The 17,236-nt window shown below is 43.5% G+C and overlaps 1 protein-coding gene across 3 annotated transcripts in view; it reads left to right on the top strand.

Moving 5' to 3' along the window:
• HMCN1 (hemicentin 1) overlaps positions 1-17,236 on the top strand; it is a 312,463-nt gene that overhangs the window by 55,546 nt on the left and 239,681 nt on the right. For all 3 annotated transcript variants that reach the window (XM_075002181.1, XM_075002180.1, XM_075002179.1), the window contains exons 2-4: positions 2,611-2,681; positions 8,323-8,481; positions 9,469-9,591. In XM_075002181.1, coding sequence (XP_074858282.1) covers positions 2,611-2,681; positions 8,323-8,481; positions 9,469-9,591 — 353 coding nt within the window. The remainder of the gene's footprint in view (positions 1-2,610; positions 2,682-8,322; positions 8,482-9,468; positions 9,592-17,236) is intronic.

Genomic DNA, 17,236 nt, shown 5'->3' with positions numbered 1-17,236 from the left:
TGGGAATAGTTAATCACGAGTAGCTATTATATATCCCCACGTAAACAAGCTCTAGTTTATAGTGAGCATGGGAGAGAAGTGTGGACACTCAGGGAAACATTTTGTTATAAGAACACTGGATGTTGATTCTGAAGACAATAAGTGGAAATATGTGGCTGTGGCTGTGCTAATGTGATATTTAAATGTTCACCTCTGTGTTGCCAGTATGAATATAGCCCTGTGATTATAGAAAGTTATTTTTCTTGGTGGTTTGAGGGCCAATTGAATTGAATTTGATAATCTCAGGTTGGTTGTCAGTGGACCTGTGCCTACACCACAAACCCCCGGAAGTGGAATTGATTCTAGTTGTTGCCACTTCTGGCAGTCTTGATCTGAGAGACTTGGGAGTATGAACAAGTATGAGCCTGTGTTCTCCCTTCTCCAGGAGAGATGCCCGTCAGGCTTGGGTCTGAAGACACGTTTTTGTAAGACTAATTGGAGAAGCTTGGTGATCTGTGCTGTGGCTAAATGTTTTTGGTCTGTAATGCTTAGACACACAAGCTACATGTGGAACAAATGCATATTAAATTCTTGTGCAACTAACATTTTTCCCCTTCACAATTACTAGGAGTAATACAATGATGGGGCAAAAGAGAACAATAGTATATGCATGTAGGAGAGATGGCTATCCATAGAGAGACCAGTGTATATGTATGTGTTTAAGACCCATGGAGCTAGAATAATATTTGTACAAGATTAACAGAGTTGTTTTTACAAATAACAAGCAGTTCTGTAGCACCTTAGAGACTAACATATTTATTAGGTCATGAGCATTTGTGGGGAAGACCCACTTAAGAAGGTTTTACCCACAAAAGCTCATGACCTAATGAATTTGTCAGTCTTCAGTGTGCTAGAGGACTGCTTGTTGTTTGTGAAGCTACAGACTAACATGGCTACCCTGAGAGGTTGTTTTAATTACTGAAGAGTGGCAAACCTAATATCAGACTCACCTTCTCTGTAAGTCAGAAGCCCTCTGTTGCTTATAATCCCCAACTCTCCTTTAACATAGACTGATTTAAATGGCTATCCTGTACCAGGTCTAATATGCAGAGAGCTTTATGAAAGTGTGCTTAAGAATATGACGTAACTAGAACAATGAACCTCCACCTTATGCAAATCCTATGCAAGGGTGAGGAGTGAGGTAACCTAGGTGGTCAGTTCTCCCCTGGATACACCACCCAAGACTGTTGGAAACATCTGAGATTAAACTGGAGGAAGGATGGGGTCCAGATTAGTAGAACCCTGCACAGATATAAAATTTCTATCCATTATCTGCAAAAATGAGCCATGGATATGATATAGAATATGGTTTATGCAAAATAATTCATGTAAGATATTGGAAAAGTTATAATCTAATGAATACGATTAACATTTGTATACATAAAACCTCTTTGTAGATCAAATAAAAAAAAAGGAGTGTAAACCTGTGTTATTAATGTAGTCATTCTAAGAGAGGGCCATTAATACTACTTAAGGGCTACAAAGAGACAATGGCGCTTAGCTTTCCTGTTGATGTGAGTCAGCTCTGGAAGTATAAAGACTGGGTTCTCGTAGAGGCAAGAGGCCATGTCACTGGAGACTGGGATTCATTATAAGCCATGTATTTTTCCATGAGTAACTGTGAGGGGAATCAAACTGAAACAATGGACTACCTGGCTACCCCACCCAAGAAAGTTGGAAACATCTGAGACAAAACTGGGGGAAAGATGCGGTCCAGATTAGTAGAACCTTGCACAGATACAAAATTTGTATCCATTATCTGCAAAAATGATCCGTGGATATCCACATCAATGGCTGCAGATACTCACAGATATAAAGTGGATGTCTGTGGATTTTCAGGGCTCTACAGATTGGGAGACTCTTCAGTTTGTGAAAGAAACTCTTTAGAACCCCTTTGAGGGTGAGCTGTTACCCATAACTAGTCTCCTTACTGTATTAAGCTCAGCTTGCATGTTCTATTTGGTTTAGTTACCAACTTTGCTCTGCGTACTCTCTCTTATTACTACTTAAATTCTACCTTTTATACTTAATAAAATCACTTTTGTATAATAATAAACCCAGTGTAAATAATTGTTACGTGGTGAGGAGGGTGCAAGCAGTTGGACATGTCTCTCTTTACACCAAGAAAAAGGATGAGTAATGTGAGTTTACTTCATATAAAACTACATAGTGTAATATGGATTTATGTGGGGTTCAGGTCCCACTGAGTATCTGCATTTGAGTGTTGAGGCAAGTCCCTTTAGCTGAGCCTTACAGACCTGATCTGATCTTAGCATCTGTATTACGCTGAAGAGGGTTGGGAACCTAGCTCTGTGTCGCTCTCAGAGGAGACCTGAGGGCCTGGCTCAGCAGAACAGAATTGAGGCCAGGAAGATGGGCCCAGTGGTAATTTAGCACATCAAAGGACAGTCCCAATGAGGTCTTAGTGATTGAACGTGTCATAGTATGAGTCTGAAATTACTGATTCTATGTAATGTACAATATAATTATATTATATATAATATATAATAATCATTGGGATTTTACTTAACTGTCATTACACAATTTGCATTTTTTTTCTTTTCATCCCAGAAATTGGCCCAGTGACAATTACCACAGATCCCAAGAAATTTCAATATGAACTTCGGGAACTTTATGTTCAGGTGAGTAACTTATCTGATCAGTATATGGTATTTGCCATAATCTTAATTTCCTTGGTCTTCTTTCTAACTAGAGGCCTTAGTCCAGGGGTCTGCAACCTGCAGTTCCAGAGCCACATGTGGCAATTTAAGGACTTCTTTGTGGTTCCCCACACTATAACTGCAAGGTAAACAAAAACCCTCCTGATTATTTTCTGATAAATGGAGAACATCTAAAAGCCAACCAATGAACAATGCATATCTAAATAGGAAATTATATGTGATCTCGGTATTTTGGATAACTCCCCTTTTACTGTGTACAGTGCATTATGGAATATGATGCTGTATCTGTGTTTTGATCGTGTTGCTAATGAAGTCTTGATTTTGGATAGGAGAAGGAAGCTTGCAGCATTCCTGCTGTGAAAGGCACATTTTAAGGAAGAAAACTGAAATTAAATGTAAAGTAAAATTTGCATAATTAAAGTGGGTTTGGGAATGAAAGTCTGGAAGACAGTGGTATAGACACACACGTAACGTGTGAGGAAATAGAATATGTAAAAAGTTTGTGCAAGTCCTGCAGTAAACATGTATCACATTACAAATCGTGTGTGCACTATCCTTAAGTGTGGTTTAATGTTATTTATTAAATACTGTCTCGTATTCAAGTCCATTGTAGCTCTTAAATTATTGAGTTTTTACTAAATTTTTAAAAAGTGGCTGTACTTGATATTTTGGGTGCCAGCCCCTTCCCTAGTTAGACTCTATTATGCTATCTACCCTGTAGGTATTCTTGACACCAATGTGACTTGTTCTGCTGCAGGGTGACTAAATTTACTGGTCTTGTTCAAGACTGTTTCTGTTATCTGGTTGGGAGCCTGCCCATAATTTGTAGAAAAAGATAAGTTTTCTTTGTGTGGGAAATATTTGTACTTTCAAAACATTTCAACAAGCTCTACACAGTACCTAATTCAGATATTATACATTCAGGAAAGGTTATGTGACGTTATCTACCAGACTATCACCTTGAACAGGCAGATTCAAGGTCAGTTTTCTATCAGGTTGACTCAATTCTTAAAGCACTATCTGGTGTCATCCACCTTTCTTGGATTGTGTCAGTAGCTATGCTTATCACTCAGGTGGCTCAGAGTATGAATCACCTTAGGGCCTGATTTGATTCTAATCTCACACTGGTGAGATTAGAGTAACATCAAGAGTAATTCAGTTGAAATCCGTGGAATTAAAGGTGCTTTAAATGAGATCAGACTCTGTCCCCTACGTGAAGGATTTGTGTGGCACTTCAGTTAGTCAAAGAAGACCTGATTTCCCCTTTAAAACAGTGAAAAAACTCCAGTGCCGGGTTGGGACATTGTTTGCTGGATTTCCCTCTTTAGAGGATTGCAGGAGATGGCTTGTCTACATTTACAGTGCTGCAGCAGCGCAGCTACAGTACTTAGAGAAGATATTTCATCTCAGCTTTTGTTTTGCGGCCAGACTGATTTTGTTATCCCCAAATGATCCTTGCTTGATGGGTGTCAAGTTTAGCCTGAATGATCTCCAATGAAGACAAACTTCATAATCTCTCTTGGCAGCTCATTACACTGTCTAATTGTTCTGATAGTTACAAAGTTGTTCCTTAAAATCTTTAATAATTGGCACAAATTCAGCATTAATCTGTCTTGCGGCAATGTAAAGATGATCTGCCTCTCAAACTGTTTTTTTGTTTTTTCCAGTATTTTCTTTTGACTTAATTTCCTGTGTCTCATAAATGCTTTAGTTGGAAACTCACAAATGGCAAATGCTTGGAAAATGCTTCACTTTTCTGGGAGAAACCCAGGCATTTTTGTCAAAATATCCCCAAAATATTTTACTTAGTTCCAATTACTTTTTAAAATTTAAATATCTGGTCTTTCAGAAGTTACAGTTTATTCAAATGGATGTATTTTTTGTGCTTATATGAACTTATTTAAAGTACTATAGTTTGTGAATTTATTTAAAAAATATGCCATTGGCTAAAATAAGAAAAAAACATAACAAACAGAACTTTACAGCAATGTTTAAACAAGTTGTTTGGAACTAAGACTTTGCTAAAAATTTATAACAAGCTTCATCTGATTTGCAAGCTATTTGCTTTTTGTTTCTTTTCATTTAGAAAACAGCAGTTTTTAAATTTTTTTCTCTATTCCAGTCATGAAAAACAAACAGAGGGTGGTGGCCATTTTTAAACTAATCACTTTGGCTGCGTCTACACTACAGTTCTGTTTTGAAAGAATGTCTTTTGAAACAGCGGGGACTGAAGGTTTGGTCTGCTCTTTCGAAAGTCCCCCAGCACAATTTTTAGAGATAGCATTCACACACACCAGGGCGCTCTTTTGAAAAATCAGGGACAGGAAGCACCATGGGCAGGGTCGCATGGCGGGCGAGCCCTTCCGGGGCCACCGCCCGCTGTCCCCTTAAAGGGTTCCCCCTGTACTTCAGCCTGCACACTCCAAGGGCCAGCAACCATGTTCCCAGGCAACGCGCATGAGAGAGAGAGAGACAGACAGCAAGAGCGAGAGAGACAGTGGAGGTGGCATCCCAGGCCCCCAGCACCCTCCTCCATCACAGCCGTGGCCAGCACCCTGGCTGTGGTTCTGGCCACCGTGCTGCAGTGGCTCTGGGTGGCCACCACAATACCCACCCTCCTGGATGCCATCATCAGGGTGCAATGTCCCCAGCCAGTCCCCCGGGTCATTTGTCACCTGTGGAGCTTCCCCACGAGCAGCGTCTGGTGGGACCGGCTGGTGCTGGAGGACTGGGGTGACGACCAGTGGCTACAGAACTTCAGGATGACCAAGGGGACATTTCTGGAGCTGTGCCAATGGCTTGCCCCAGTCCTCCACCACCAGGACACACACCTGAGGCCAGCGCTCCCCCTGCACAAAAGGGTGGCCATCACCCTATGAAAACTGGCCACCCCGGACAGTTACCAATCCATCGGCCACCAGTTCGGGGTGGGCAGAGCCACCGTCGGGGCCATCCTCATCGAGGTGAGCTGTTCCCAGCTCACACCTAGACTGCACGCAGGGGGTTGGGGGGCAGCCTGGTGACAGGCATGATCGGGAGAAGGGCGGGCACGCCAGGGCCAGGGCAGGGATGGGGATGGGCACGGGTGGGCAAGCTGCACCCCACCCCACGCTCATGAGTGTGCCCCCCCATACCCTACAGGTCATCCAGGTGATCAACAAGGTGCTCCTGAGGCAGCTGGTGTGTGTTGGGGACCTGGGCGATGGCATGCGGGGATTCCAGGAGCTGGGCTTCCCCAGCTGCTTTGGGGCCTTGGATGGCACCCACATCACCATCTGGGCCCCAGGGCACAGCCACGGGGCCTATGTTAATTGCAAGGGCTACCATGCGGTGGTCCTGCAGGCCCTGGTTGACTCCAACAGCTGGTTTGAGGACATATATGTGGGCTGGTTGGGCCGTGCCCATGACACGAGGGTCTTCTGGAACTCAGGGCTGGGACGTCATATGGCCGAGGGGACCTTCATCCCCCGGCAGGAGCTCCCCTTCGGGAACATGACGATGCTGCCTTACATCGTGGTGGGCGTGGCCTACCCTCTGCAGGCCTGGCTGATGTAGCCATACACCGGGCACACCCAGCCGAGATAGGACCTTTTTAACGAGCAGCTGAACCACTCCTGGATCACCAGGAAGTGGGTGTTCGGCTGCCTCAAGGGGCATTTTAGATGCCTCTACACCAGGCTGGAGGTGGGCCTCTCCAGTGTCCTGGCGGTGGTCAGGGCCTGCTGCACCCACCATAACCTGGTGGTGGCAAAACACGAGCCCTATATGCAGAGGTGGGCCACCAAGGAGGAGTGCAGGTACGAACAGCCTGCTGCCGCCCTGTGCCACCAGGCCCAGCAGGACAGGGTGTGTGTAAGGGAGGCCCTGTGCCAGGCCTTTGAGTGGGGGCCACAGTAAGCCCCCCACCTTGCACACTCTCCCTCCACCTGCACTCTGCACACACATGTACACCCGCCAGCACACATGCATGGGGAACACAGGGTAAACCATAAAAATAAAGTGTTTACTATTGGAAAAACTGTGTCCCTCATTATCCAGGGGGAACTATATACAAGTGAGGTGGGGTGGGTGAATGGGGAGAATTATGTACATGTGTGGTGGGAACTATTTACATGGGAGGGGAGAAGGTGAAGGGGGAGAACTATTTACATGGAGTGGGGAGGGTGGACAGGGGGCTGGGGGGTCCTCACCCCTCCAGGGGGCTCAATGGCTGGGAGCCCCATTGCCCATGCCTGCCCCTTCCTCCATGTGTCCGGGGGCCCTGCCGGAGCCAGGCTGGGGCTGGCATCATGGGGAGGTAAGGGCACAGCTCGAGCGCGGTCCCCGCGCCTGTGCCGGGCTTAGCTCAGGGGGACAGGGGACTGGGGGCTGCGCCTCCACGTGGCCAGCCCTGGCCAGTAGGGTGTGGGCCAGGTGGATGAGGCTGGCTGGGGGGGAGGTGGGGAGGGAGCAGGGCCTCGACGTTGGCCTCCTCGGGGGGGGCATTGTGGGGGAGGCAGGGGGCTGTGGGATTAGGGTCGGGGGGGAACTCCTGGTAGGGAGGGGGGTTGCACGGGCAAGGAGACGTGGGGGATGGTGGTGGGGTGACAGGGGCTGTGGTTGCAGGAGTAACCTGCAGTGGAGTAGCGGCAGGGGCCAGGTGGCTGATCACGGCCTGGGTGAGGGCGTCCAAGTTGGACCGCACCCAGTCCCATTCCTGCCACTCCATGGCAAGCCACTACCGCACAACGCCCATCAGCTCCCTGAGGGTGGCTGTGTGGGCCGTGTCCCCTGCCTCCTCCTCCCCGGCCTGGATTGAAAACAGGTTTTACAGGGCCTGGATTGAAACTGCCACTCTTCCTCCAACAAGAGATAAGAATGTTTGATTGTGAAACTAATCACTTTTGGAACTAAATACAGAACTTATTTCTATTGACTTACTTCTCTCTTGGTTGTGTTTTCGCTTGCGTGTAGCTATATATAGGGCCCTACCAAATTCAAGGTCCATTTTGGTCAATTTCACAGTCATAGTATTTTAAAATTTGTACATTTCATAATCTTGGCTATTTAAATCTGAAATGTCATGGTGCTGTAGTTACAAGGGTCCTAACCCAAAAAGGAGTTATGGAGGTCTCAAGGTTATGGTGGTGGTAAGGAAGGGCATTGAAGTACAATTTCCAGTATTTCTGCACTGCTGTTGGCTGTGGCACTGCCTTCAGAGCTGGGCAGCTAGGGAGTGGTGGCTACTCACCAGAAGCCCAGCTCTGAAGGCAACGGTGCAGCCAGTAGCATTACTAGTAGTAGTAAGAGTGGTGTAGTAAGTTATTGCCACCCTTCTGCACTGCTGTTGGCAGGACACTGTCTTCAGAACTGGATGCCCAGCCAACAGCCACTGCTCTCCATCTGCCCAGTTCTGAAGGCAACACCATAGGACGGGAATGCCATGACCCTCCTAAAATAACCTTACAACACCCCTGCGACTCCATTTTGGGTGAGGCCTCCCAATTTCAGAAATGCTGGTCTTTCCCTGTTCACTCTGTATAGTATAGGGTAAAAGCACGCAAAAGATCATATTTTTGCCAAGCTATCACTAATGTCATTTTCTTTCTCTGATTGTGAACAGGGTGGTGGTGACTGTCCAGAGATGAGCATTGGTGCAATCAAAATTGCTCTAGAGATTTCTCTTCCTGGATCTTTCATTTATGTATTCACTGATGCACGATCCAAAGATTATAGACTGACCCATGAAGTATTGCAGCTCATTCAGCAGAAGCAGTCACAGGTAAGGATAAGATTCATATTCTAACTGTTCCTGATTGTTTATCACTGTGGTAGCAGCATTGTCCAGAAAAAAACCCCTTTCCAGGACACTTGTGAAATTCTTCTGTGAAAGAGGTCATGTTGTTATCATTCTAGTGACTAGTTTTTGGTGTATTTACAAAAAGTAAATTGGTATGACTCTTAAAAATGAAAATAAAAATGACATTAATTAAGGTTATTTGTTAAATACTACGAAATATTCTGCTACCATTATTTGTCATCTTGGCCCTCCTGGGAGTTGTATTGATGTCCTTGGGTTGGTCTGAGGCCATGTCAATACTAGACATAGAAGTCGACTGTCAATATGCAATTTTAGCTATGCCAATTGAGTAGCTAAAATTGATTCATCTGCAGTGAACTTCCATATCTGTCCACAAAGAGGACAGACATGCCTCTCTTGACGAGTACAGGGGTCAATTTCAACCTCTGGGAGAGTCATTTTGCACATGTGCAAAATGAAACCCTGGAAGATCGACCTTAAGTGGGTCGATTTTCTGCTGTTGTCTAGCTCTAGTCTGAACTTTATAATACCATTTATTGTGGGAATAAAAAATGCTGAAATAAGCTTTGTTATTGCGTCCTTCCTTGATGTGACTTTTGTATGCCTCATTTCTTCACATAATCAGTCACTTTCCATCACTCGGTCTTTGTTGGTCTGTCTTCCGTATGGAACTTCCACATTGAAACCATTTGGAGTATGAGGTATGGAGTGGGTGAGAATTCAGCTGAGCACCAAATCCTCTGCTTTCCTTTTCTGGGAATACATTTCATTTATACGGATGTCAGAGTAGATTAATCAAAGTAAAATGGCTGTTCATCGCGCAGAGCAGTGTAATGGCATACATCTCTGTTACGCTTGCGAGTTAAGATTTTTGCCGTTGAGGTTTGCCATAGTGCTGAAAGGCTATCTTTTCATTTCCTTTTTGTCTTTTTCTGTTTTAAAACCCAGGTTGTATTTGTGCTGACTGGAGACTGTGATGACAGGTCACATATTGGTTACAAGGTCTATGAAGAAATTGCTTCAACAAGTTCTGGTCAAGTTTTCCATTTGGACAAAAAGCAAGTCAATGAGGTAATTTATAGTTAATTTTATGGCAATCTGCAATATACAGTGAGATGTAATCTATGGGATTCCGTTTAATGGCTCTGTATTGTTAATAGTTCCAATTCTGGTTCTGTTCCAGTTCCTTTGTATTGCTGTTGAGATACAAAGCAGATAGAGAGCTGGGTTTATCAGCTTCTTGGGAATTTTACATAGGTTGAATTCTGATACTGTAGGCCTGGTACATTGTCTCTGTCGAACCGCTTGACAAGTCTTCTGGCATCGTATCTTAAGAACTCAATTCTGCCAATTTTAATGATGTCAGGGCAGGATGGACTCCAGTGGTTGTGAAGAGCTCCACTGATTTTCACCTTACTCTTTGGAGCATCATTCTGAGCCAGAACCTTTGAGCAATCCCATTGGTTTACTACTCAGAGTGAGGGAGCAGAGTCTGTTCTAAGTGAATGGTCTATATCAGGCGTGTCCAGCCTGCGGGCCGCATGCGACCCTGGACAGCTAGTAATGCGGCCCCACAAGATCGTAAACTTTTAACATTATTATGTGATTTATATACATTAACTATATTATATATTTTATATGCGGCCCAAGACAATTCCTCTTCACTCAGTGCGGCCCAGGCAAGCCAAAAGGTTGGACACCCACGGTCTATATTATTGTTAATTTGAAGTGCTGGTAACCACAGACAAAAATGAGTATTTTATATAGAACATTGAGTGACTTTCAAGTTCTGTATTATTACAAACAGAACTGAATTTCCTAAGTGCTTGAGAATTAATTTGATGAATACAATGTCACATGTTCATTATTTGGGTAATTGGAATCATCTGTCATCTGTCTATAAACATGACTTTGATTTCCTGGTGTATGCAACATTCTGTCACAGGATTATAGTATTTTTTTTCCATTATAAATGAGTAAAACCCAAACCAAAAATGTTTACTTTGTCACAATTTTGTCTGATTCCATAAATGTTTCTGGTGCATTGCAATTTGCTGCTCTTAGTTTGTCTAGTAGCAGTGAGGTTCTATCCCTGTTGGCAGTGGGTGAAAAGCAGACATGGAGCTAGGCATAAGCCATCTAAACAATATTGTAGGGCTCCCAGCAGCTCCGGGGTGCCGCCATTCTCTTTTTATTATAAGAACATACACATTTTAGTATGGGAAAGCCCCAAAATATTCCTGCTGAGGGCCCCTGAGGACTAGCACTGGCTCTGGTTAAAAGTAACTACAATGAAAAGTGTTTCACATGTTTCTCCCCTTGAGAAGTAAGTAGGTATCCTTACCTTTCTTCCTTTTGAGGAATAAACCATGTGTGATATTTGTACATCAGAAACTGAGAGAATGGGCTGCCAAATTAAATTAATAGGTAGCAGGTTTAAAACAAACAAAAGGAAGTTTTTCTTCACATAGCTCACAGTCAACTTGTGGAACTCTTTGCCAGAGGATGTTGTGAAGACCATGACTTTATCAGGGTTCAAATAGATAAATTCATGGAGGTTAGGTCCCTCAATACTTATTAGGTAGGATGGGCAGGAATTACTGACCAAGCATCTTACATCAGGGCCTTTCTCCTACTTACTTTATCCCTTCAGAGGCAGAGATTTGATTGGCAGAGAGGCAGGGTGTGCCCAGGTGTTTGTTCCTCCTTTTTATCATTTCAGCCCTCTTTTGAAAAATGGTTCTCTCTAGACACCAGGAGATAGAGGGGAAAAAAATGCTGCTCTCCCTTTCTTGAGTGTGGGTCCATAATCTATAAAGAATTAAAATATGCATTTTAAAACATAATCAGTGGTTTGCACCTTTCCACTGCTAATCCTGAATTATAACATCAGAAATAACTCTAAAGAGATGAATTTGAATATTCTGCCAAGCCATTGTTTTGTTTTGTTAAAATTATCTCTAAAAAACATTATCCAAAAAATTAAAAAGCCCAGCCCTACCTCCAGGAAAGCCTCTACTTATAATTACTAAATTTTCAAATCCAGAGCCTCATCCTGTCTGCTTGTATAGTAAGCGGAAAATTGAGCAATATTAACTAACTAAGCAGACTAAGAAAGCTAGCTACCAGTAAACACAACATAACAAAGAGAACAATGCTTGGTAGTTACCCAATATTTGCATGGTAACAGGAAGAATAAAAGACCATGCTGTGTTTTTGCACTCCTGGAATAAAGGGCAACAGTCTCTTAATTGAAATCTCTCAGAAAAGCCCACTTCTAGAAAATGTACCTTAGTAAGAAATGTTATGCTTCTACAGTACTGGATGATTTAACTTTCTTCCTGTGCCTGAATGGATTTGCCTGTTTATTTACAATGTGAGCTTTGCTCCCACTGAAGTCAGTGATAAAATTTTCTTTGACTTAAATCCCAGGAAAATTGGGATCTTTCAGTATCATAGGGCTTGTCTGCACTTACATTTATTTTGCCCTAAATATAATCATGTCTATAGCGATTTCAAGAGAGAAGTCAAAAAAGGGGGTATCTTTGCCTTGTACCTGAAAATTGAAACCTGTTTGCCTGCTGTTCATTTACAAGGAAGCACTAGCAGGACTATATAGGGACAGGTTAGCTTAAGACAGGAGTGGGGAACCTCTGTTCTGTGGTCCAGATATGACCCCTCAAGGCTTGGGGCTCCCCTCCCCGGCATTCACTCCATGGGGGTTGTGGAACCCCAAGTCTGGCAGGCCAGAGTCAGGCAATCTGGGGCCTGTGTCTGGTCCATGGGCTCTGCCTGGAGAGGGCAGGAAGCAGCTCCGGCTCTTGCTCCCTCTACTCTGGCTGTGGGGGCATGGTAGCACACTACTGCCTGGAGAGGCTTTTCCCCACCAGTCTGATTGGCCGCAACTGCAGCCAATCAGAGCAGCAGAGAACAGTGGGAGTGACTGGGGCACAGCGCCATGTGCATTCCCTGGGTGGTACACAGCTAAGCATTGTTGTCATCCCCCATCACCTAGACCCTGCACTACTAGCCTATTCCTGCACCTCTGTCCCACCCAGACCCCCACCCATACACAGCTCCTTCTGTCCAGACTCCCAATCTCCTGCACCCTTCTTCAGCTCAGATCCCCAAGCCCTGGCCTGTTCCTGCATCCCATCCAGACCCTTCCTCCCACAACCCAGTCTTGCCCCTCCCTTCTACTCAGACCCCACACCTTGCCTGCTTTTTGGCAGCCCCCCCATACCTCTTAATGTAGCGGGGCCCACAAAATGTATTAGCCCTTCCCCTGCTCTAGGGCTGGTGTGAGGGGAATGACGGGAGTGCCTTCTTGTTTGTGTTTCAGTTGGGGGCCACTTCAGTGAGGACAACGAGAAGTCCAGTGACAGCTTATAGAATAACAGACTTATCAGAGCTTAGGCTTTTGTGGGCAAAGACACATTTTGTCAGATGCATCTTTGAGTGAGTTTATAAGTTCAGTGGATCTTTGATGCATCTGACAAAGTGAGTCTCTTGCCCATGAAAGCTTATGCTCTGATAAATCTGTGAGGCCACATCTACACGGTCCGTTAGCACAGTGCTGCTGTTGTCAGTGCTATGCTAATGACAGTTCACGAAATTGCAAATGGAGGACCATTCGCAAACTCATGTGGCTGATTAGCATAGGCATAAGGAACTGGTGACAGCGGGGGCTTAGCAAGCAGAGGCATGTCCACATGACCTCTGTCGTGGCAGCACCCCACTCTGACGAGAGGAAAATCTCACGCGGCTATGCTAATTAGCTGCGCGATTTTCCAAATGGTCCTCCATTTGCAATTTTGTGAACTTTCATTAGTGTAGTGCTGTCAGCCTCAGTCCATAAGCTGCCACAGGACTTCTTGTTGTTTTTGACGATGCAGACTAACACGGCTACCCCCTGATGTTTCAGTGAGGGGTTTTCTTTCTTGTTTGTGTGGCTCCAACTGATTTTTCTATGGGTCAGTGATCCCCAACCAAAAAAAGGTTTCCCACCCCGGGTTTAAGAAGCCATAGTTTATTACTATTCATTGTATCACCTCAAATAAATAAATCCATTCAACTTATAAATCCACTCAAATCACTAAATCCACTTGACTTTCTTTAGGTCAAGCAACAAAATTATTTAAGATTTAAGTCCACTAGAGCATTATGCATATGAATAGTCTCGCTGAAGAGCTTTGTTACCACTGAGTAATGTGCAAGACATTTGGGGGTCACACAGAGTTGGAGGAGTGTCATCTTTTGACAAAGCAAACCTGGTGGAAGGAGGTCTTCCAATTTTAATCAGGAGGCTAGGCACAATTTTGACGTCAAAGTTGAAGTTTTCCTAACTTTCTCTGTAATTGAAATATTGTATTCCACATCCTTTTTATGGATAATGCTGAACTTAGAACATTACAGATTTGCAGCAGCACAACACCATGTGCAATTTTTTACTTATTTTGTAAAACTGGGGTCTAATGGCTGCAATAAAAGGAAGCTTAGCGATTTCATTGACAAACTCCTTAGAAGATCAGATTTGTACTTGGTAGTCCAATTGAAGTTAATTCCTTATCTACTTATTTTTTGAACTCTTTGCAAGTATTAGATTTGTAGTATGTTTAAAATTTCCCGGAAATGTTTATAATATTGAACTTTTCTTTTACAAAATCAATTCTAAAATGAACATCCTTTTGCAAACAATTTACTTGCTTTGCCTCTCTAACAATCTCGGCCAGGGGCAGGCATACCCTCTGGGTGGCAGGGGCCTCTGCACCTTGCCTCCGTCTGTGTACGGCTGACCTTGGCTGATGGCCGTCTCCCCAGAATCTTGTCTGCCTTTACAGGGCCGCCGGCCAGCAGAGACATGAATTTGGCACAACTTGCTAAGCGTGTAGGTTGATACAAGTAACATCTCGATACCATTTTGATGATTTGTGGTAAAATGGTGTAATTAAGTGTATCAGATAGCTTAAACCTATTCTTTCCAGAAGACAAGACATGTTTCACACTCTGTTTTAAAAACACAAAATGTGTTATCAACCTAAAATGAGTAAGAAGGGGTGACTCTCTGCCTACTTAAGGAAGAAGAAAATGTGTTGTACAGCTTTGGAATCTTACAGAATGAGGTCTTAAATCAGTGTAAATGCATCCCAAGCATTTCTACTTTTGTTCCCTATGGCAGTATGTCTGAAGAGGGAAAAGGGACAGTTGTATATTAGTCCTCATACTCTAATCCTACAGTCTGCAAAGTACTTTGTGTGCCATTTGGTTGAAAAGCATTCCGTAAGTGTAAGATCATTAACATCATCAAGTCTCTGGAGGACTACATGGCTTTACAAATGTTAATCTATATATATAATAGGTGGGGTTGTAGCAGGCAACGTTAATTCTGGTATTTTCCACATTTTAGTGCTTGATTTTTGAACCTTAATGATATTTGAATACCATATTTCTTTGTATATAATGTTTATGGCATAAATTTTACACTGCTCATTGTCTACACCATTTCAGATATTGATCTCTCCCTCACATGTAGTTTGTGTGTGAGTGCACACTAGAAGTTAATCTCGATTTTAGCATTCTGTTCAGGAAGTACAGGGGAGCTAGCTAATTAAACATTTAAATAAGTAACTTTAAATTCTTTCCATGAGTGTTTGACTCAGGATAAATACATGATAATAGTCTGTATATTTTTTCCAGTTTTCTGTATGCATTCCAAGGGATAATTTGACAACAGGAGATGAAGGAGTTGAAATCTCTGGAGAAATGTAAATTACTTGTTTTTTTTCTTCCATAGTATTAATCAGGCCATAATTTGGCAAAATTACACTTTTTTTTTGAAGAATCCGAAAGGAAAAGAAAATCTCCTTCAAAGTCAATTGTAAGAGAGTTAAAAACCAATAAAGGAGGGGAAATGGGTCTCCCAAAATTGCTGATTATGTTTTGGAAAAAATTATAATCAGACTGGTAAGTTATTTCCAGAGAGTAGAACAGCTGGGTTATTTGTTTTGGCTTTGATATTCAGATGTAGCTTGAAAAACTCACATATTTATTAGCTTAAAAAAGTAAAGTCCAGTTCTGCTCTGAATGTGAGTTCACGTTTACTGACTCTGGATGAGCTACATATTTAATACATGTGGGTTACAAGCAAAAAAGGTGGGCTTTTAATTAACTGCTAGCTTTGCATCCTCAACCCCAGACCCGAGAATTCATGTGGTTACTCCCCACCCAGCATATATCACTGTGAGGCTGTCTACATTTCTGGAAATATCGACCCTTATCTGATGGAGTTCGATTTTGTCCACCCGGTAGAGACCTGCGAAATTGAACTGTCTGGGCCGGCAGTTCACCCCATACTCCTCACTATTGCAAGGAGTAAGGGAGGATGTTGGGAGAGTTTCTCCTGTCGATCTCCCTTGATGTGGATGGCCAGGTAAATCGATTGCAGATAAGTCCATTCTAGCTATGCAATTGTCATACTGTGTCCAGTTCTGGGCACCACATTTCAAGAAGGGTGTGGAGAAGTTGGAGAAGGTCCAGAGAAGAGCAACAAGAATGATTAAAGGTTTAGAGAACATGAGCTACGAGGGAAGACTGGAAGAACTGGGCATGTTTAGTTTTGAAAAGAGAAAACTTAGAGGGGACATGGTGGTGGTTTTCAAGTACCTCAAAGAGGGTTACAAGAAGGAGGGAGAAAAATTGTTCTTCTTGGCTGCTGAGGATACGACAAGGAGCAGTGGGCTCAAACTGCAGCGAGGGAGGTTTAAGTTGGACATTAGGAAAAATATTCTGTCAGGGTGGTTAAACACCAGAATAAATTGCCTAGGGAGGTTGTGGAATCTCCACGACTAATATTTAAGAGCAGATTAGATAGACATCTATCGGGGAGGGTCTAGACGGTGCTTGGTCCTGCAGTGAGGGCAGGGGACTCGACTCAGTGACCTCTCAAGGTTCCCTCCAGTTCTATGATTCTATGACTTACCTGCCTAATGTAGACCAAGCCTGAGTAATAATGGCTTTGCAGGCCAAGTGATACTAGTGCAGCTTCATTGCTATTGCTCTCAGCCAGGTTGCATAGGGCTCTCTAAGTGTAGTTTGATTAACAATTCTGGGCTATACCTGGGACTTTCGTGGCCCTCATAACCATTGAATCAGAACGCTTCATAGATATTAATTTATTGATTCACACAACTTCCTGCTCCACCTCTGCAGTAGAGAAGTATCTTTATCTCCATTTTAAGGGAGGGAAACTGAGACTCAGTGACTTACCCAAGGTCACACACAGCCTCAGGCTAGTGCCTTCTGCTTCCCATTCCTGTTCTTGATGTGAGAAGTAGAATAAATTCCAGCTTTGTTGGTTAGCTCTGTTGGCCTCTGCAATGGTCATAGGAGTTCAAACCACTTCAAAATAATCCCTAGAACTGAAAAGACTCTTTTGGTATGGTGATAAGCAGTAATCAAGTGGACAGAGAAGTGGGTGAGCTATAACCCCCAATCTCTCAGATCTGTTGTTCCCACTGAGAGAGTCATTGTGTATTTACTGTTACAAATACATCAATTTCTCTGTACACTTAACAGAGGAAATAGCACTATCTGAGATACTGTGGGGTAACTCTTGGTGACTGTTGGTTTTATAATAGTGGTGCCATTTTGCCTTTTTTTAATATGTCACTTAGCACAGTGGAGTCCTGGTCCATAACCAGGGTGTGACATTGCACCT

The sequence above is a fragment of the Carettochelys insculpta genome, chromosome 9, assembly GCF_033958435.1.
Source record: "Carettochelys insculpta isolate YL-2023 chromosome 9, ASM3395843v1, whole genome shotgun sequence".
Lineage (NCBI taxonomy): Eukaryota > Metazoa > Chordata > Testudines > Carettochelyidae > Carettochelys > Carettochelys insculpta.
This window is presented reverse-complemented; position numbering and strand designations above follow the sequence as displayed.